The sequence below is a fragment of the Magnolia sinica genome, chromosome 10 (genome assembly GCF_029962835.1).
Source record: "Magnolia sinica isolate HGM2019 chromosome 10, MsV1, whole genome shotgun sequence".
In the NCBI taxonomy this organism is placed as follows: domain Eukaryota; kingdom Viridiplantae; phylum Streptophyta; class Magnoliopsida; order Magnoliales; family Magnoliaceae; genus Magnolia; species Magnolia sinica.
Window position 1 is genome coordinate 19,746,747 of NC_080582.1, and position 22,208 is coordinate 19,768,954.

Consider the following 22,208-nt stretch of genomic DNA (forward strand, 5'->3'; position numbering starts at 1 on the left):
GATTAGGATTTAGGAAAACTAGAACATTATGATTTAGAATTGTGGGAATTTAAGAAAAAATGGGGATATGTGATTTTGAGCTAAGAGGAATATAGGATTTTATGAAACTAGGGTTTTCTAGGTATGGGAAATTGAGGAAATTTGAAATTCTAGGGTTTTGTGGATTCATTGGAATCTTTTAGTCTGTGTAAGTTTTTGCAAGTGGTGACTAAGCATCTTCTCTTTATAATACATAATAACTTTACAGACAGTTTTATTTTATTGTGCTAAAATTAGTTTTAGAGCTAAAACTATTAAATAAAATCAATATGTAACGGTATGTAACATAAATAATAATAATAATAAATTTAATGTGCCTAGAATCTCCAGGCACACGCTTAGGCATGCCTAAGCGTTTCAAGCATTCAAGGGGCAGTTGCACCTAGGACATGCCTAGTGCATTTTACTACACTGATCCGCAAGGAGATACTAATACTTGAGGGCATGCTTGGTCTCTTTTTGTCTTTTCATAAACAAAATTCCCTCCAAAGAAAATGTGTTTGGCAACGTCCTTTCTTGCTTTTTAATTTCCCAAAGGCCCAATTTTTGCAGCTTTTCCTGGGAATTATTTCCCTGACTAAAAGCTAGGGAAATTTTCCAAGGAAAAACTAGGAAATTTCATAAAACAATAGCACCCCATCCTTCTCTCTGCACCCCTTCTCTCTACGCCTCCCTCACACCACTCTAGCACAATTGTATCCTCTTCTCTTCCCCAAGCTCAAAAGTGCACTAGGGATGCAACTTGGGTTTGGAACAACCCAAACCTGATTGACCCAACCAAAGTTTGGTTCGGGTTCAGTCGGGTTGTCAAGGTCCTCAGGTTAGGTCTGGGTTCAAAAACACCAACCTGATTTGCAATCGGGTTGGGGTTCAAGTTGAGCAAATTTGGGTCAAGTTAGGTCGGGTTGGGAAAAATCACATGTATTTGGGTCGGGTTGGAATTCGGATTAGGTCAGGTTGCGGGTTGGGCACCTCGTGGTGGAATTCAAATTAGGTCAGGTTGCGGGTTGGGCACCTCGTGTTAGAATTCAGATTGGGTCAGGTTGCGGGTTGGGCACCTCATGTTGGAATTCAGATTGGGTCAGGTTGCAGGTTGGGGAGGTTGGTCAGGCTTAGGTTGACCCTCAACCTGACCCAACCTGTCGAGTTTCACCTTTGAGGTAGAACCCACATGATAGGCAGTCTAGAATCTAAGTAATTGAATAGACCTTTTCTAATGTACTTGATAAATTTTGGATTCTTCATTTTCCATCATTAGATCATCGTGATTTTTGGGAGGGACAAGCGATGAAAGGTTGGTCCCACATGGTGTACAATGGTTAGGCCTTTTTTAGTATATAATAGTACGGATTGTCCAATCAAAGGTGACACCCAAATGATGGATGGCCTAGATCAATTATTAGACCGTTTCTAATACAACAAAGGTGGGTGGACCTTTCATTTCCATCAATTTATACATAGCATCATCATATGAGATTGAATCTTGGAAGGCATACCTTCCATGGTATACAATGATCGAACCTTCCATGGTATAAAATTGGATCATCCATTTCCTAAGCGTGGATCAAATGGTTAGCATAATACAATTAAAGTAAATTCCTGGGAGGGAAGGGCAATCGAAGGTGCCCAACCATGACGGATTGTCTAGATCAATGATCATGCCTCTAGCATAATAAATATAGACCATTTATTTTCATAGCCACTGGTGGGTTGGTTATGATCATTTTTTTTTAAAGTCGCTTTTGAAGATGTATATGCAATCAAAGGTAGCCCCACATGATAGAAAGTCTAGATCAATGATTGCACTTTCTCTAATATAACCAATATGAACCATCCATCTTCCTAACAATAGTTTTCAAATGGTTTAGAATCATCTGATCAAAGTGCTTTTAGAGAGATATGGCCAATCAAAGATGAGACACATAATGGGAAATCTAGATCGATGATCAAACATTTTCAATATGATCTCAATTAGGAGTGACAACTTTTTTAGCCAATTATCAGCGGTTACAGTTGTATGACCTAAAATTAAGGCCAGTCCATGCCAACTTGACAAATGACTTAAATCTCCAGCATTGTTTGCCACGTGTAAATAGACCTCTTAAAAACAAAACTTAAACTTTTCCCAAGATCTCGTAAGTGCTAATGATAGTTAGCAATTCGGTGTATGGTAAAAATTCGATACGGCAAAAGTTCGAGCATTATTCAGTGTAGACACTGAAAAATATGGTTAAAAATTCAACTACAAAATATGGAAACCTCAAAACCTCAGACACAGATTTGTTTGGGTATAATACAGTTTCACTTGAAAAGTTTGGGACCAAAGATTTGGATATAGAAACAAACACACTCCAACTGTCAACGCGTAATAATGAAATTATAAAACATATAATTTTAAGGGTAACTTCAAACCAAGATAAAATATTAGTAAGCCCCACTTGAAAAGCAGAACCAATTAATGAGTGGCTACAGAAAGTCGAAAGAAAGCAAACATAAAGGAGATTAAGTGGGGGCGAATATTTAGAGTGGTAGAACCAAAAGAAGGGGACCAAAACACACTTTTTTTCCATGGACAAGCAAATGTAAAGCAGATATGACATCGTATTATCCAAAGCATAATGGTTGATGGGAAAAAAAAAATTTGAAGATAAGGAGGATTATGCAAGTTAATAGTAAACTTCTACTCTAACCTATCACTAGGAAGGATTGGGGGTGGCAAAATCTACGATAATCTATCTTTCGAGAAAGTGTGCAAAGAAGAAGCTAATTAGTTGAAAGGCCAATAGATGAAGCAGTGAAGCAGTAAATAACTTAGAACGAGAAAAGGCTCTGGATCTGGACTACTTCCAATCAATAATCACACTCTATCAATTCTTCTGGGAGGATGTGAATGGAGGTCTTATTGCCTTCATATCAGAGTTTTACGACCAGGGAAATTTGTCAAAAGAACCCAGAGCTTCATTCATCACATTGATCCCAAAGAAAGAGGGGGTCAAATGTTTAGAGGATTTAGACCTATAAGTTTGATAGTGGGACCTCACAAAATTTTGGTGAAGATTTTGGCTACAAGATTTCGCGATGCTTAGGTGGTGTAATATTCAAATCCCAAGGGAGGTTTGTCTTTGGTAGACAGATTCTGAATGGGGCCCTTACCACTCATGAATTGGATCCATTCCAGAAACAGGGGAGGGACAGCCAGGCAGGATGCAAAAGAATCCTACATTACATAGATTACATGTTAAGGTTCGGACTTAATGTGAAATGGGGAAGATGGATTCAACTGCGAGGTTATAGTCAAGTTTTATAAAGATTTGCTGAACAACTACGGGTGGTTGCAGCCATGTCTTGACAACTTTCCATTTAATTGCTTAACCATAGCAGAAGCAAAATCCTCAGAAAGGCTGGTTTCGTAGGGAGAAGTTAAAGCTGCAGTAGCAGCACTAGGAAGGGATAAAATTCCAAGCCCGGATGGTTTCCCTTTTGTTGTATTTCCAAAAGTTTTGAGGGATGGTTCAAGGGGACGTGACCAATTTTAAAGTTGAGCCCTTTGAACGCAGTCGGTTAGCATCAAAGGGCGATAATTCCTTCATTGTTGTTATTTTGAAGAAGGAAGAAGGTGAGTGCTTGAGGGATTTTAGGCCGATCAGTCTTATTGAAAACCCATAAAAGATCCTAGCTAAAATATTGGTGTCCAGGTTCCACACGGTTCTCTCGAGTGTTATCTCTAATGTTCAAAGCACTTACATTGCGGGGAGACAGATCTTGGATAATGCACTTATTGTGCACGAATGTATTGATTTGCATCACAAGGCTGATGAAAAGAGTGTTGTCTGCAAGTTAGACATAAAAAAAGTGTATTATCATTGGACTGGGATTTTCCAGATTATATTCCGGGTCGGTTGGGGTGCGGGGAAAGGTGGAGGGTGGGTCCAAGCATACATTCGGTCAGCTAAGTTCTTTGTCCTAATAAACGGATCCCCCAAAGGTTTCTTTAAGGCCTCGAGGGGTTTCCATCATGGGGACCCATTGTCCCATTTTTTGTCTGTGGTAGTCACAAAAGCATTTAGCAAAATGATGAGTTAGGGCAAGCTGCAGGGCTCATTAAGGGATTTGAGGTGGGGAATGGGGAATTGGGGTAAGGGTATGGTTGATAATTTGAGAAAGATAAATACTTTGAAGTTGTTTCGGGCTTGAAAGTTAACATTTTTAAAGAGTGAATTACTGGGAATACACACATCTAGGGAGGAGGTGGAGAAGTTGGGTAGTCTTTTTCAAATTAACATAGATTTTTCAAATCTTTACAAACCCAAAACTCTAGTAGACATTGGGCCCCACTCACCACCCATGGGACAAGGCCATTGAAAAAGTTGAAAGGAAACTATCCAGATGGAAGAGTGGGATTAACTCTCACTAAAGCAGACATGTCTAATATGCCATTTTATTTCATGTCTCTGTTTAGATGCCCAAATTGGGTGTTGGCCCGGTCAGAAAAATTGAGGCATGATTTCTTGTGACAAGGAACCGCAGATTGTCAGAAGCTCCACCTATTGAGATGGGAAGAGGTAGGCCTGCTTTATGGAGAGGGGGGTGTAGGTGTTAGGAGGTTTGAGATGGTGAATCTAGCCTTGTTAGAGAAATGGCTATGGAGACTTAGGATGGATGAAGGGAGCCTGTGGAGGAACATGGGGCCTACCAAATATGAAATTAAAGAGGAGGGTTGGTGGGTTAGGGATTCATCTTTATGTAGGGCTTCTGGGATTTGGAAGGTGATAGAATGTGTAGCTAACAAGTTTAAGGAGGGTGTTAACTTCTCAGTTGGGGATGTAGAGAGAATCCGCTTTTGGGAAGATGTGTGGCTAGGTGAGGGGCCTCTACAAGCTGAGATCCCAAGGTTAACAAGGATAGCTATGGATGGCAACCCCCTCTTATAGGAAGAATTTGACAAAAGGAGCTGGACGAGTTCATTTAGATCTCAACTTGGCTTCACGGATTTCGCCCCTCATATGGAGAGAAGGATGCCATGGTGTGGAGGTTGGGAAAAAAGCGCCAGTTTTCTGTTCGGTCCTTCTATGGATTGCTCGCCCAATCATCATCGAATTCACATCCAATTTTCATGGCTTTCCTGTGGCACTACAGATAGCAGCCTTTACTTGGTTGGCGGGTAGAAACAAGGTGCCCACTATTGACAATCTCCAAAAGAGGTTGATGGCCATTCCTAACATGTGCTCCATGTGTTTGCATGACACCGTGTCAGTAAACCACTAGCTTATCCACTGTCCATTCGCAAGATCAATGTGGGAGAGGTTCTTTGGCCTCTTCAAGGTAATTTGAGTGATACTGGGGTCCATTGATAGCTTGTTCTTAGTATAGCATGGAGGCAGCCATCAGAAAGCAAGGTATTATGATGGATAGCCACTGGGCTCTTTGGGGGAAAGAGACAATCAGTGCAAGATTTCGTATTGGGCTTTCCACCTTAAAAATCTCTATGGATTGTTTTTTTCCGTCTTGAGTTGGGTTAAGGTCTTTGTAGCTTGTTCTTCGCCTTCTGGCATTTACCTAATAAAATATCATTTCTTCTCAAAAACAAAAACAAAAAAACAAAACAAAAAAAAAAAATGCCTTTAATGCTCTTAGCAAATTGTTGGACGAAGATAGGAGGAAGGTTTAATATGTGCCTTTAAAGTGCAAACCATGAACTTCCAAATCTCTCATATTTTGTCATACAAATAAAGCTAAAGTTGATAATTTGAGAGAGATTCTATAGTGTTTCTAAGAGATCTCAAGACAAAAGATCAAACTCTTGAAAAGTGCGCTTGGGGGGGGGTGTCAAAATGGACAAACGGAATCTCAAATCTTGCAGTGATCTTTGAAGGCAGCCAGCAAGCTTCCGCCATCTTACTTGCGCCTTACTCTGTGTATTGTGAAGCCATCTAAACATCTTTGGGAAGCTATTGAGGAAAGAGATCGTCTAGTTGGACCATGTATCTTTCATTTCGTGGTCAAATTACATTGATTAAGGCAGCAATGTCAAATATGCTAGTCTATGTTATGCCTCTATCTCAATGCTCATCTAATGTTCTCAATTGGCTAGAAAAAAATCCCAAAGGGATTTCCTATGAAGAAGTGGGGAGGAAAAGCAAAAACTCAACTCAATAGAGCAAGAGAACTTGGCATGCCGAAAACGCAACGACGAGGTTGGGATCAAATCTTTAAAATAACAAATACAGTGTGATTGGGGGAAATGGTTTTGGAAATTTAGCATGGAGGACAACAGCCCTTGGACGCCTAATATGGCAATGCTGATGGCTTGCTCATTGAGGTTGTCTCAATACAAAGCATCAGGAGTGTGGGAAGTAGTATTTACAATGGAAAGCCTCTTCAGAAAGGAAATCATTGATACCTTCCGACTCACTTTTGGGAGGATGAATGTGTGGTGATTGGCTTCTTAGCGGATTATAAACTAGGTTGGCTAAGGTGGCCCATGAAATAGGTGATGATTTCTACATTTAACTTATGGTGGAGAAGTAGAATGGTCACCAACATTCCCTAGGGACTTGAGCAAAGACAAAATTGAAGACCAAGTGAGCCTGGTGGAGTATCTGCATTCTGCAATGGTGGAAACCTTCGACTGTAGAGTGGCACAAGTGTTGTTGGAATTTGAATGATTGAGTGTTTTCAGTGAAACCTATTTACTCTACTTTATCAGGGAAGAGTACAATCAAGGAGAAAGGGCTCTGCAAATAGGAATTTGGCTCATATGGGTGGGTCGCTTTGATTGGTTGGTGCAAAAAGATAAACAAGCTAACCATTGATCATTTGAGAAATAAACAAATGGTCATCTCAATGTCTACATTCTGTCATCAAAATGCAAAATCGGTGGACCATCTAATCATTCACTGGGGAGTTCACATGGGGTGCATGGCCGAGTTTTCTTAATCTATTCAAATTTGAAAAAGGAAGAGGAAAAACAAGAGAAATTTGGGAGAAAAATTCAAATTGGCCCTTTATGGTCATATCGGACCAGTGTTTTCAGTAGCGTAGCGCTCCAAAAATGCTACGTAGCGTGTACAATAGCGTATATCCCCTGTAGCACACGCTACAAGGGTCGTAGTGTATGCTACGGAAGCGTAGCGTGTACCGCAAGTAGCGTGCACTACTTGTTTTGGTTTTTTTTTTTTTGTTTTTACACTGCCGTAAATGGTGGTGAACTCACACCACAACAGTAACTTAAGTTTTTTATTAAAAAAAACACTATTCGAATAGTATTTGACAGCCGGGCCTAACCGGACGCCCGACGCTGCTTCCTCTCCCCCTCTTCAATCTTGCAATCGAAAGGTCCTTCGAAGGGGCTTCTTTGGCCGATTGTTGGAGACTACAAGGAGCTCCATTTGGTGCAGTTTCATCAACAATGGAGAAAAAATGACTGAGAAATCGGATTTCCCCTATTCCGGTTGCGATTGGCTATGGAGCTTGAACTTTCACATATTTCATTAATTCAATCTCATCTTGAGACAAAAATAGGTACGCATGCTCCTCTTTTTTTTTGAATTTCTTTCGATGTACAATGAGAATAACTTGGTATTTTGAGTTTTTCTTATTTTTTCCTTTTAAAAATGCCGGTTGTTTTCTACGTTGTGGCCCACGTGGGGCCTACTGTGGTGTGCGTATGTGTGGATGTGCATTGTTTTCTATGGTGTCGCCCACATGGGGCCCACTAAGGTGCGTGAAGGGGTGGATTTGCATTGTTTTCTATGGTGGGCCCACTGTGGTGTGTGTATGTGTGCATTGTTTTTTATTGTGCTATTTAATATTTATCATACATATATATATATATATATATATATATATATATATATATATATATATATATATATATATATATATAAATAAATAAATAAATAAATAAATAAAAGCTGTCGTGGGCCCCATGTTTGTATGACCTTATCAACGAGTTGAACGCTACACAACATGCTACGGCTATTTAAAACACTGTATCGGACATTATCGGTGCCAATACACCCCGTATCAGTTGATATGGCCCCTTGTTTTGGTGGAACCCTATGGCCCTGCCTGTATCACGTACGTAACAAGCCGATACAAGCCCTATCAGCCAATGTGAGACAAATATTCAAAACCATGATGGTGGGTGTCAACGAGGTTTAGAAGCCTCGTAGAGCCACGAGAGATGAGGAAATTGTTGACTTTTTAGGCATTGTGGAAATGTTGCAAACATGGTGCTGTTACGAGATCTTAAAGGCCATTATGTAAAGGTAAAGGTGGCGACCGTTACACGTTATAAGGTTATAGTGGTTGTAATGGAAATAATTGCCCATAACGGCCTTACAATTGATGACCTGAGGAGCAGGAAGATGATCATCCCAAATTGATGCATGTTTTATGGGGGAAGAAAAACAGTGGACCATTTATTCTTGCATTGTCCCTTCACACTGGAGATTTGGTGGAACTTCTTCCAACTTTTAGGGTGGTTTGGGTCATGCCAGGGGATTTTTTTCAAGCATGGCAAAGAGTCGAGGAGAGTAAAAGGAGGTATTCATTATGGCAGCTTGTTCTTCTTACTTGTCTGTGGTCTATTTGGCTTGAACGCAACAGCAGAATTTTCCAAGATAAGTCTGGCTCGACAGGACAGGTCTTTTTGAAGTCTAAATAACTAGATATTGGTTGCGCTAGAACACTTTGCTGACAGGCCTTTAGATTTGTTTTGGGAATCTTTGGGGGTTTCTTCTCCTTTGTTATATCTGGGATGGTGCCCAATCATCCTCTTTGTAATTATTTTCTGTGTTCTAATAAAATTTTGGTTCCCCCCGAGAAAAAAATAAGCAACATTTTTTACTTCTTGGATCATACTGAACACAAGAATCATGACGACCCTCACAATCCCATGGCGTTTGAAATTACAAGAAAATAAAATACCAAGCTTGATTGAATCAAATGACCAAATATGAGCACATGTATACCTATAAGAATATAATGTACAAAGTTATGAACTTATAATGGAGGACAAAATTGTAAATGCAACTGAATGTATAGAAACATGTACAAACTTACATTCTTCATCATGTGAATGACACGACACTCCTGCAAGCAGTCTCCACAAGAGATTTTTGAGGCATCGAATCATAGCCCATGGTGAAGACAAGGGACCATGAAAAGCAAGAGCCTGAGAAAATATATAAGTACTATAGTTTCAAAGGATTCAGTTACTCTGATGGTAACCGCCTCCGCTTCCCGTGTTCAACATCCCTCAACCTTTGGCGCTGCTCTTCTTCATGTGGCAGCCGTGACTTGCCGTGATGAGACCTCGACGACCGTCCCCTATCCCACTCGTCATCATGCTCTGGTTCACGGTCCCTGTATCTAGGGTGATCCGAATATCTCTCTCTATCCTCCCTATAACGATCCCTGTCGCGGTCGCGGTCCCGGTCACGGTCCCGGTCACGGTCCCATCCTGCTTCTCTATCGTCACGATGCCTTCTCTCTGACCACTCCTGATCACGACCAGTATCTCTCTCCCTCGGCGCATCCCGATCCCACCCCGGTTCCCTATCGTCACGATACCGTCTATCAGGAGCACCCCCAGATAAGTCCCGCTCTGGGGCCCTATCTTTCTCCCTCGTAGCATTTGACCATCCCCCTTTCTCATGGCCACCTGTCTCTCCATACTGATGGTCCGACACAGCATCCTCCCCATAACTTGACTCTCCCGCTCTCCCACCCTGGTCTTCACCTGCCCATCCACCCATGCTCGGATCCGACCACATTCCCACATTCTCAACACCTGTTGCAGGCATCATACCCATTCCATTTGCCGGCATCCCTCTTCCAAAAAATGCTGGATTCACATGTGGAGCCACACCAGGCAAACCCACACCACCCATTGCTGGGAAAGACGATAATACCCCCGAGAAAGGGGGCATGGGGGCTGCAGGGAAACCACCATAACCACCACCCATTCTCCCCATTGTCGCTCCATACGTTGGATCAAACCCCTGACCCATCATCGCCTGAGGTTGCAACAATGGCGGTGGCGCTGCTGCGAGCCCTTGCCCAAACCCATTACCATTGTTTCCAATTATACCCCTCCCCCCCATCCCAACCCTGTTCCTCATCGGCCCAATCGGCCCTCTATTTGCCATCCCTCCCCCACCCCTTCCCCACCCGCCCCTCCCAAAATTTTGATAATTAGTGCCTGACCCAATTCCACCACCTCTACCTCCGACATCAGCCGGCCCTCTCCGCCCCTGAATAGGGCCCGTCTGTGCAGCCCCCATCGCCTGGTTCTTGTTCACCATGGCCTCGCCCATCCTACGCACGCTATATGGCGACGCGAATGCAACAACGCATGGACGCCCGTTGAAAATGTGGCCGTTCATCCCTTCTTTGCAGGCAGCTGCAGCAGCAGCATCGTAGAACTCCACCTGGCAGTACCCCTTCGACTTCCCACTGGCCTTCTCATCATAGAACTTCAACTCCTTCACCGGGCCATACTTCGAAAGTTCACTCTCGAGTTGGGCATCCGTCGTCCACCAATGCAGTTCCCCAACATACAGGACCGTCCCACCCATGTTGCTGGCTCCAGGCACACCTCCGGCTGCGGGGGCAGGCCCAGCTCCAACAGTGACCCCACCTCCAACGGCTGGTCCACCTCCACCATTAACATTAGCAATATTAACATTGGCATTAACAAAAGCATTCCCAACTCCTACTCCATGTTGAGGATTGCTATTACCAAATTGCCCTTGGATTTCACCAAATTTACCCAAGGGCTCACCCATTTCAACTTTCACTCTGGGACCTCTCATGCCCAATTCATTCCCTCTGAAACCCAACTCCGGCGGCCCCTTCAATTCCTCCTCTACAACTTCCTTTTTAATAGTCTTGCCTCTGAAACCCAACTCCGGAGGAGCTTTCAATTCTTCCTCTATAACTTCTTTTTTAATAGTCTTCCCAATGCCGCTGCCACTGCCAATGCCGCTGCCACCGCCAACGCCTGGGATCGAAGCAGACGGTTCAATCTTCGGCTTGATCTCGTCAGTCTCATCCTCTCGTTTCAAAGTCTGGAGGAATCCGTCGCCTACATTCACATCGTTGTAGAGATCTTCGTAGTCGTCTTCTTCTTCTTCCCCCAAAAACCCGTCGTCAGCAACGGCTGAGATCGCCTCGTTCCGGTGGAACTGATCGTTCCGATCTCCGCTGTCGAAATTGCCGTCCCCGTCTTCCATGCCCTTTTACTTGCTTTAGGGTTTGGAGAGACAGTGGATGAGAGGATTTTATAGAAAGGGCGTCTGGACTCTGATGGAAAGGCTTTTATAGAGAGAGGACGTCCGAAAGTCTTACCGGAGAGAGAGAGAGAGAGCCCTAATCTGGAAATCTGGAGAAGACGATCTCTTCGTTTGTTTTGTTTTTCGGATGAGGGGAGACGGAATTTCTAAACGGACCGGAATCCTGTACTGGCGTACACCACCTTTACGCAGCTGCCTAAAACGGGTTACCTTTGTGGGGCCCACCATGTTTTATATGTAAATCCATTCCGTCCATCCAGTCAGAAACCTTATTTTAACCCTACGTTTGAAAGATCCCACACATAAGAATCCTGATGAGTTACACTACATTGACGGGTTTTGATGAAAGATACGGACCATGGCGGACCTACCGGAAAACCTACGGTTGGCATACCATATCGACTGTTCCCCGTGGTGTGGCCCACACTAGTGGGTATCTGATGATTTGGTTTTTTCTAAATGATATAAGAATCGACGTAGAACCTGATGGACGGAGTAGATTTTACATATTCAACGTGGTAGCCCCACAGCGGTTGGGTGTTTAACGCGCTGTGTAAAACAGGTGCACAGATCGTCCGGGTCTATCTAAACTGCGCTGCAGCGTGCAGGACAAATACCTACTTCCACTGCCACCAGCCAATGGCTAGTGGTCGGTGCTCCGTGGGCTCCACCATGAAGTGTGTGTTTCATCCATGCCGTCCATGTATTTTTTTTAGATCATTCTAGCTTATGAGACCAAAAATGAGGTATATAAAAATCTCAATTGGACCACATTATAGGAAAAGCTGTTAAATGAGTGTCAACCGTTAAAAACTTTTTGGCCTATAAAAGTTTTGGATCAACCTGATATTTGTTTTTTTTTCCCTTCATCTATGTATTTATGACCTAATCAACAGAATGGATGTCAAATAAAAAGCACAGTGGGCCTTGGGAGGATTTTAATGGTGGATATCCAATCATTATTGTTTTCCTTTTGTGTGATCCAACTGAGACGTACATCCCTCTCAGTTTTTACATAAAGCCCTAAAATGATCTGTAAAAATGGATGATCGGCATGGATGAAACACATATGTCATGGTGAGGCCCACAGAGCACCTACTACCAGCCACCGGGCTAGTGGCAGGGGGAGTAGCCAATCCGTTTCCTGGGTTAATGGGCGCGGATTGGATGATGCCCCCGTCAGGACAGCTGGAGACGGACGGTCCTATCTGGAGCGCTACGGGCCATCGTGATATTTTTGTTTTATCCTAGCCGTCCATCCATTTTGAAATATCATTTTAAGGTATGAACGCAAAAAAGAAATAGATATAAGGCTAGTTTGGACCACATCATTGAAAAAAGTGGTGACAATGACCCTCAGTGTTGAAACCATCTTAGGACCTACCGTGATGTTTATTTCCCATCCGACCTGTTCACAAGGTCACATAGGCATGGATGAAGGGAAACATAATTATCAGCTCGATCTAGAACTTCTGTGGCCCCATAGAGAGTTTTGGTGGTAGGCATTCAATTTTCATTGTTACTTCTGGAGTGGTCCACTTGAACATTCCATCTGCATTGTTTTTTTGGATAATCACGTAAGATAATTTTTCAAAATGATGAACAGAGTGGATATAACACATGCATCACAATGGGCCCCACAAAACCCTTAATAAGACCGTCCGTTTCTAGCTAAGTCCTGTCCCGGTGGCCGGTGGGTGCAGTACCCGTTCCCCGCCCGAGTTATTTGCACCACCAGTCTCGTCCCAGTCATGTGACAATTATACCCACCTACCCTCGCATTATTGCTATAATTACGAAGAGTCTCGAGCCCATCTGATGTGGAACTCGATTGGCTAGTCACCATGCCACTGGCCAATGGCAAGGAGAACGGATTGGCTACTCCCCTTCCCACTGGCCAGTGACTAGTGATTGGCGCTCCGTGGACCCCACTATGATGTATGTGTTTCATCCACATCGTTTGTCTATTTTTCTAGATCATTTTATGGTATGAGCCAAAAAATGAGATATATCCTAATCTTAAGTGTACCACATTACAGGAAATAGTGTTAATTGAATGTCGACTATTAAAAACTTTTCAGGGGCCATAAAAGTTTTGGATCAAGCTGATATTTGTTTTTTTTTTTCCCTTCATTTAGATCTATATGGCCTAATCAAAGAATTGGGTGTCAAATAAACAGCACAGTGGGCCTTAGGAAGATTTTAATGGTGGATATCCAATCACTATTAATTTCCTATGGTGTGGTCCACCTGAGATTTATATCCCTCTCATTTTTGCGATCAAGCCCTAAAGTGATCGGCAAAAATGGATGAACAGCATAGATAAAAGACATACTTCACAGTGAGGCCAGCAGAGCACCGACTACTAGTTAACGGGCTAGTGGCTAGTCCCGAAATGTAGACCCCCCCATGATGCATGTGTTTTATCAGGTTGGATGTCAAAAACAAGGGGCCTTAAAAGAGGCTTTTAATGGGGTACATTCAGTCACTCATGTTTTTGTATAGCCTGGTCTATCAGAGATTTAGAACTATCTCATTTTTTTGTTCAACCCTTAAATGAATGGAATAATGGATGAACAGCTCGATTGGCCATAACTTAAGGATCACCTATTGTTGTGCTCGTGAAAATTTAAAATTTAATAATGATGAAATAATAATAATAATAATAATAGATTTTTTTAATCTGATCTTATTCATATCTTATTTCTATCTTATTTTTATCTTATCTTTATCTTGTCATTATCTTATCTATATCCCTAACTATTCTCCCTTATATATACCATTAACCCTCCTAGTATCTCTCAAGTCACAATCTCTCAAATAAGTTTTCCTTTTACGGAGTGTATTGTAAGAGGATTTTTACTCCAACTCAGATATTAACAAAAATGTACCCTACAACAATTGAGAAATGGAGAAAGAAAATGATTTTAGAGAGCTTAGATCCAGTAAATTCATAGTATTTTCTTTCATTACTTTTTTTATGTATTTAATATAATTTGACTTGATTTATGCAATGAACGGTGCGAATCGGTCATACGTTCATTGCATTGATCTGTGGATATATCTGATATAAAGATGATGAAAGTCTAAAATTAATGCGAAGCTTCTCATTGTAGATATTGATTAGTGTACATCTGGTCAAATTAGATTACATATGTATGGATCATACAATCCCTAAGGCCAAAATACACATGGGCCCTAACTTTCAAATCAATTTGACCATCAAATGGGCCACACTGATCATATTTCAAAATGTTAAATAATGAAAGCTCAGATTTTTGTATTGGTATCACTTGGCGTAGAATGTCAAAATGGGTCATCGGTGTATGTGTGATTAGATTCACAATATTCATCCCATGTGTAAAAGTAAAATATGTCAAGATCTCAAGAATATAGATGACCCAATCATCCACTAGGCCATCTCAATCAATCATTTGCCACTCAATTTCAGGATCTTAAAAAAAAAATCTAAAATTTGATAAATAAATTTAATGAACATATTATATATGAAATTTTAATTATTTAATTATTTAGGGTTTAGCCATCTAAGATTTTAATCAAAGGTGGCCCCACCACGTAATAAAACTAGATGAATAACAATATCATTGATATAATTGATAGGATCTCTAAATTAAAACCGACATAATTACCTCGTAGATTCTATACTACCAGACTCAAGTGAGTAACATAACATGTCTCATGATTCATTGGAATTAAAATAAATTATTTGTGATGGTTTGATTGATTGATGTATTGATTTGAGTGTTTTGTTATAATGTTGTTGATTTTAACTACTGTGAATGTATATAATGATAAATCACATGCTAATTTGTGCCGAATTACATAAATTATAATAATTGTACATTGAATTCACTTATTAAGACAAATATATATGACAGTTAAGAAAATGATACATTCATACATCATTCATCATTCATTGCTTTTGCAAAATACATGGTCGATCATAGGGGCCCTCCCTGGAAGAAATGTTGATCCTGGTTGAGCGTTACTAAATGTGGGCTATGCCCAAGCCTACCAAAAGGTGGAAGCCTGCCCAATGAGTGGATGCGGGTTGACGATTTCCAACCAAAGCAGATGTATAATCATCCCATCTGATGCATAGATGCATCATTGCATCTATATCATTGTACATACTCATTTTCTATTATATTTTAATTTCAATAAGCTTGAATCATGCTGGGTTTTCTTACTAAGCCTGACCAGTTTACATTTATATTGGTGAAAAAACTGTACAGATGAGCAATTAGCTAATGAGTTGGCGCAGGAACAAGGAGTTGTAGTTGAACTTGTGGACAACACATATGAGACGTGGTCGTACTTATCAGAAGAGGAACAGACCACATTTAGATCATTCCTAATTATTTAATTAAAGTTTTATTTGTTAGGATGATCTGATTAGTTGTATGATTTTAAACTTTTGATCGATTTTATTTAATTGAATGGTTATATGTCTGTAGCAAAAATTCATTTATAAGTTCTAGTGACTGATGAATGATGCTTAATTTATGTGATTGAATGTTTATGGATATTGAGAATAGACAAATGTTAATGCTTAAATCATTTTGTGTGAATGCTCGTAAATGGACCTGGTTGGAATGTAAAAATGAATATTACTTTTGACTCTAAATAATCATATAATAAAATGAAGTTAGTACACTTTGTGTGTGATTTACAACTCGAAACTCGAGTCTGAGGGTGCACACTTTGTACTCAAATTTCGGGGAGTGACACCTATTAGCCACATGGACGTAGATTGCCTGGGCACACGACCTAAGAAGCTACTATAGTAAGAGACTATGTGGGCCCACCACAATATTTGTGAAATATTCACCCCTCCATCAGTTTTGTCTAATCATAATAGGACTTGAGAAATGAGGTTGATCTAAAAGTCAAGTGAACAATATAAGGAAATATCGGGGATTGAACCCCCATCATTAAAAATTCATGGTGTTATAAAAAATATGCATTATCGTACATTATTTATGGTTATTTTTGGAATAATCAATCAAATAATTACATGTATTATTACACATAAAATATAGCATGCGGAAATATCTTCAAAGACATTTGAAGCACTTTTTATGAAAGTACGGTTGACATTGAGTTAGCAATACACGTCATTTGATGACGAGGTGCGGCCTATAAGCCCATGTTAAGGGAAGAGAACAGTCGGAGGAATATAAAGAGACAGAAGAATCTAGAAGGCTGACGTTACAACGATTCAGTCATCGTAACCATTGAAGTAAAGAATAAAAACATATGAAAAGAAGCTGTGACAAAGATTTATAAAATAGCAAGAAGTTTAACAAAACAAATTATCTCATACCAATCCAACCAACCAATCAAACTATCACTACATTTCCGTATCATAGCCTAGTTATAATCCAAGTCTATGTGCACATGCTGGGCTTTATCTGTTCTCAATATAAACAGTTCTTCTTTATTTAGGAAGGCTTTCTACAGTCGTGCCATGATCGATTATAAGTATTTCCTTTTTGTTTGACAACTATCGTATATCAGAAAAGTCATTTTGTACGGAAGGCAAAAGTGAACCTATTTTCGGAGGAAAAACTTTACCCTCCAACTATCACATGATCGTTCTCTTAAACAATTTACAAGTAGCTGAATAGGCGGCCAATCTACTTAGATATCGAATATATACGGTCACAGTCATCGTATCTGCCTATATGGTACATAGGGTTAAGTTGTTCAGATAGAATCGATCCGCACAGTCAGTTTTGGCATTGCCAGATGCACCACACATGACCACAAAAACCCAAACCAAAAAAGTATCGAACAGATTTTGGCATGCCCAGTGGGACACCAAACTACTTGGTTGTCGGGAATATATTCATTGTGTTGTAAACATATGAGTTAAAGAGGTGGTCACAATACTTATAGCACTCGTGAACCTCCATTGATTGAGGATGAATTGTAAGCACAACCAACACTCGAGTTCTTGCTAAACCCAGCACGTAGTTCTTCCAACCTAAATAAGGCATCTACATCTTAAATGAATCCTCTTAAGATAATATCAGTCATGTTGTGGGATATGCATATTGGGATTCAACACCTTGCAGATTAGTTACGAGGTCAGGTTGAGCAATCGTGAAATTAAGACGAAACTTTCAACAAATGGATGGTTAGTTAAGCTTAGAGCATGAATAGGATAATGACTATCCTTATTGAAAGAATGCTCGTTGTTCCTCAGTAAACTATGCTACAACCTGTTGTCCCTCAACATACTATGCCTCACCCTGTTGTGCCTTAATAAATAATGTCTTTGCTTATTGCCAAGACAAGTTTTATCGAAAACTTGGCACCATCACAACCAACACTTGCAATACCCATTACACGATGTCATATGCCTCCTACTCAGGAAGTGCAAATGGTTTCTCCCCTGCCGAAGTTAAGCGATATGAGTGGGAAAATAGGAATTTCATTCCACAGGTTAGGAATCATGGAATACCTGTGGGGTCGCGTTTCCTTAAAAACCAAACTTACAATGGGGAACATACCAGGTAGGTCTTAAGTCACCTCCCATATTTGAACCTCATCAAGACGACTGTGACCAAATTCTCCACATGGTCTAAGAAATAGCAGGCAAAGTTATTGGTCGAACAACTACTCATGTTTAGTGAAGCCCACAAACGATAAACAGAAAAAAATATAAACTAAAAAAAGAATCAAAGCATTCCAAACAAACCACTTTTCAATGACGGCATATAGGTCGATTTACCATGCAATGTGCCAAATTAGCCAACAATGACTATCATAAGTTACAATTATTTAGTCATTCCTTAATTGCAATGGCTTTTACTCGGTATTATAACCTATTGCCAAATTATATCCAAACCTGGAAAGATATGAAAGAGAAATTCCATGTCCAATTCTTCTACAATGACAAGAAAACTTCTATGGCTGATCTTGCGCGATTCAATCAGTTTCTTAGTGAATCGATCGAAAATTATATTGCCCGATTCAAGAGAGTAAAAAGTTTATGTAAGGTAGTCACAACCAAGGCATAATTTATCCAGTTGACTTAAGATAGATTTGAAATCAAGTTTTGAAAGAAGTTTATCGGAATGGAATTTACAAATATTTATGATTTGAGCAAGAAGGTGTCTCGATATGAGACCCTACTTCAAGAGTTAATAAGACAAGAGAATTCATCGGCAGAGACATTATTATGACCCTAATTATGATGTTGCAGTGGCTGAAATAGTAGTTAAACAGCCATTCGCATGTTTAACCTTATTTAAAATAGAGACAATGACATCCTCTAATCAGAAAGTTCAATAATCATACACCTTTGGTATTTCTCAAAATGATGAAATATTTGATATTATGGTAGCTAGTAAATTTATTAAAATTTTGGTTAGTCATAAGATTCCAACAGTCAAAGAATTGAAGAAAATTAATTACTGTAAATGATATGGAACTCGGTCATATTCCACTAAAAAATGTGTTATTTTGAGGAATGTTATTTAGGATAATATCAATCAAAGATTGCTGAATTCCCTGAAATTATAAAAAGAAGAAATACTGATCGATACTGATCCGTTTTCGTGCAATATAGAGATTAATATGACCACCATTAATCTTTAAAAGCTGGTTTTGCCACGACCAAAGATCGATCTTAAAGTTCAGATGAATCAACCTAAGGACGAAAACGACGCGAGGGGTGTGAGGCTGACATGGCAAGCAGCTATGGAATTAAGACCGAAAAATAGCATCACCAAACTTATATGATCAATGTGCAAGGCCACTTCGGTTGATCACGTAGTTACTTCGGTTGAAGTAAAGGTGAAGGAAGAAAAGTATTCTTAGCTTATGATACAAGTGAAGGAAGAAGAGTATTCTCAGCAACAACCAAAAAATGGCATCCTATGAACAACAGTCGACAAGATTTAATGCTAGAAAAAAAGACGGTTAAACCTCCCCTGACTCAGGAAGGAATATGGAGAAAGCTTAAGAACTCTAAGTTCCTAACTATACCGGAAGGGATGACTAGTACCCAAAAACGTTGTTGGCAAAGGCAACGAGCCACCAGATGAAAGGATTAATTAGTAGTCATAAATGAGAAACCTTGTACGATGACAATACAACCACGATCGATGTCAATGATTTCATGGATGGAAAATAAAAAAATAATACTGAATATGGTGGATTTAACCATGAAAGATGATTCGCACAATATGGTTAAGTGGCTCGACCAAATATCGTAGTGACGAATGCTTTTCAGGGGACAATTTGTTAATTGAAGAACTCATCGAAAAAGCAAATGCGTTGGGAGAAACTTCATCCAACCTAGATGTTCAGATAAATGATACTTCACATGGACATATTGTGGCTGAAAACAATGAACAACAACCGAATTCGGAAACGCCTAGGAAGCAATTTCCAAATTCAATAATTCAATTTGGGATTGCCACCAATTATACTAGACGGCAACATGGTACTCGCCCTACCATTATGTTTTTAGGTCAAACAAGATGGAGGGAGATGTGGAACAACTTAATTCTTCTATGCATTCTTTTCATTCTTTTTCATGACCTCTTTTTCGATCTCCTATTTTTTAACTAGTTCTTTTCTTCTTTTAAGGTGGATAAGATTCTCCTGACTCGATTCTCACCATCTATCAATGATTCACATACTAACAATCAAAACTTCTAGCAAGTCTTACAGAAGACAAATTGAATGTGTCCTGTGATATAGATTAAAATGATAGTCAAACTACCTCTAAAATAATTACGCACAAGAACGTAGGTGGTAGATTACTTAGATGATCAAACTCCAACAATCCAAAGTTCAATCTCTATCTTATCATAATCAAACCAAGAAAGTGTTGGTAGTCTTTTCTGTGGTCGATACTTCATCAAGTTATAATGCCTTATTAAGGAGAGATTAGATACATTATTTCTCATATATCTCGTCATCCTTACCCCAATTTATAATCTTCTTGAATTAAGATGAATTCGAATCGATGTTGGCGGCTAATAAGACATTTTAGTTACCCTCAATGCGGCTGATGCCTATTTTTATGGAGACAAGCTTGGGCCGATATATTTTATTAAAAGGGATAAATATGGACGTCCAACTAGTATAAATGCCAAAGTTAATCCAAAGAGCATAGTACAAGATATTGCTACTATGTTACAACTTAACAACAATCTATCAAAGGCTATAGTGCCTTATCGGGCAGCTCCACACTGTACTATAGAAGAAGTCCCATGATGAGTCGATCATTAGTCAAGAGAAGAACAGCCGAGTTCACAGCAAGAATAAGGAAGCTCAAGGAAATCTTAAAAGAATATGGTCATAGATGCCTAGTCGATATGGTTGACATTGTAATACTGGCCAATGAGGTAGCCAAAGATGGTATAGAGTTAAAATATTTAAAACAGGTACCAGAAAAGTTAGATGATTCTCGAGCCCAAGTTCAAAATCCTTTTGTTCAAAAAAGCTTCAGGTCAGAGAGTAACATCCCGTACTTTTAAGTACTTGGGTGTTACCATGAGAATCAAGTTTAGTACAAAAACAAAGCCGACTCATCTAGACATTCACTTTCGATCTAACCTAAACTCGACCATTAGTGGTAACATGCATCCGTAGATTGAGTCATCTAAACTTACAAACAACCGCCAAGGCTGATGATGGCCGAAGTTACTCAAAAATTCAAAGACGAGATCGAACTGCTATTAAAAGTTGGATTCATCAAGCCTATCAAATAAGTCGAATGGATTTCCAATATGGTTTTAGTCATTAAGAAAAATGGTAAACTCAAGTCTATATGGACTTCAGGAATTTAAATCAAGCCACACCTAAGGATTAATACCCAATGCTCATGGCTGATTAACTAACTGACTGAGTAGCAGAGCATAAGATGATATCATTTATGGAAGGTCATTCAGGATATAACCAAATAAGTATTGCACTTGAGGATGTGCCAAAGACAACTTTTAGATGTCTTGGACCTTTAAGGACTTTCTGTTGGGTGGTGATGTCTTTTGAACTAAAAAATGCATGTGCTACTTATCATAGGTCCATGAATGCAATCTTCCACGATATGCTCAGTCATTTCATGGAAGTATACATCGATGATGTAGTAGTCAAATCGGCCACTAAATTTAAGACATTTCTCTCATTTGCGAAAGTAATTTGAGTGAGTGAGGATTTACAAACTGAAGTTGAAGTCCTTTAAATGTGCCTTTAGGGATTCAGCCAATAATTTCTTAGGATTCCTTATGCATTAGCGATGGATCGAGATAAATCAAAACAAGATATGAGCGATTATAGATGCTCAACCACCAAGGAACAAAATAGAGTTGCAACATTTTCTTGGTTAACTTTATGCACATATTCATTTATAATTGTGCAGAAATAGCTAATGTGTTTTCTCCATTGGTGAAGTTGAAATAAGGAGATGAGTTTAGATGAAAAGTAGAATATCAGCTGGCTTTCAATAAAATCGAAGAATACTTGATGAAGTCACCGATATTGATGCCGCCAGTCAAAGATCGACTGCTTAATCTATAAGATTCTGCAGAGTCAATTGAAGCCCTACTGGCCAAGATGATAATGATTGAAAAGAGCGTGCAGTATACTACCTCAATCAGATACTGCTAGATTATGAAAGACGATATTTTACAATAAAAAAATTTGTGCTTATCAATGTATTTTACAGTAACTATGTTAAGACATTTTATTGGTCTAATAAAAATTATGTTGAATTGGCCGAATTGGTGAATGGATTTAGCATTATCCAAATTCGATCTCAAGTATGTACCTTAGAGAGCGGTTAAAGGGTAGGCCATAGCAAATTTCTTGGCTGATCATCCCTCCGAT

The 22,208-nt window shown here is 39.8% G+C and overlaps 1 protein-coding gene across 5 annotated transcripts in view; it reads right to left on the reverse strand.

Moving 5' to 3' along the window:
* LOC131258128 (uncharacterized) overlaps window positions 1-11,431 on the reverse strand; it is a 43,848-nt gene extending 32,417 nt beyond the window's left edge. For all 5 annotated transcript variants that reach the window (XM_058259226.1, XM_058259225.1, XM_058259228.1 and 2 more), the window contains exon 1: window positions 9,106-11,431. In XM_058259226.1, the coding sequence (XP_058115209.1) occupies window positions 9,258-11,279 (2,022 nt within the window). In that variant the 5' untranslated portion in view covers window positions 11,280-11,431 and the 3' untranslated portion in view covers window positions 9,106-9,257. The remainder of the gene's footprint in view (window positions 1-9,105) is intronic.
* Window positions 11,432-22,208: the final 10,777 nt, after the last annotated feature.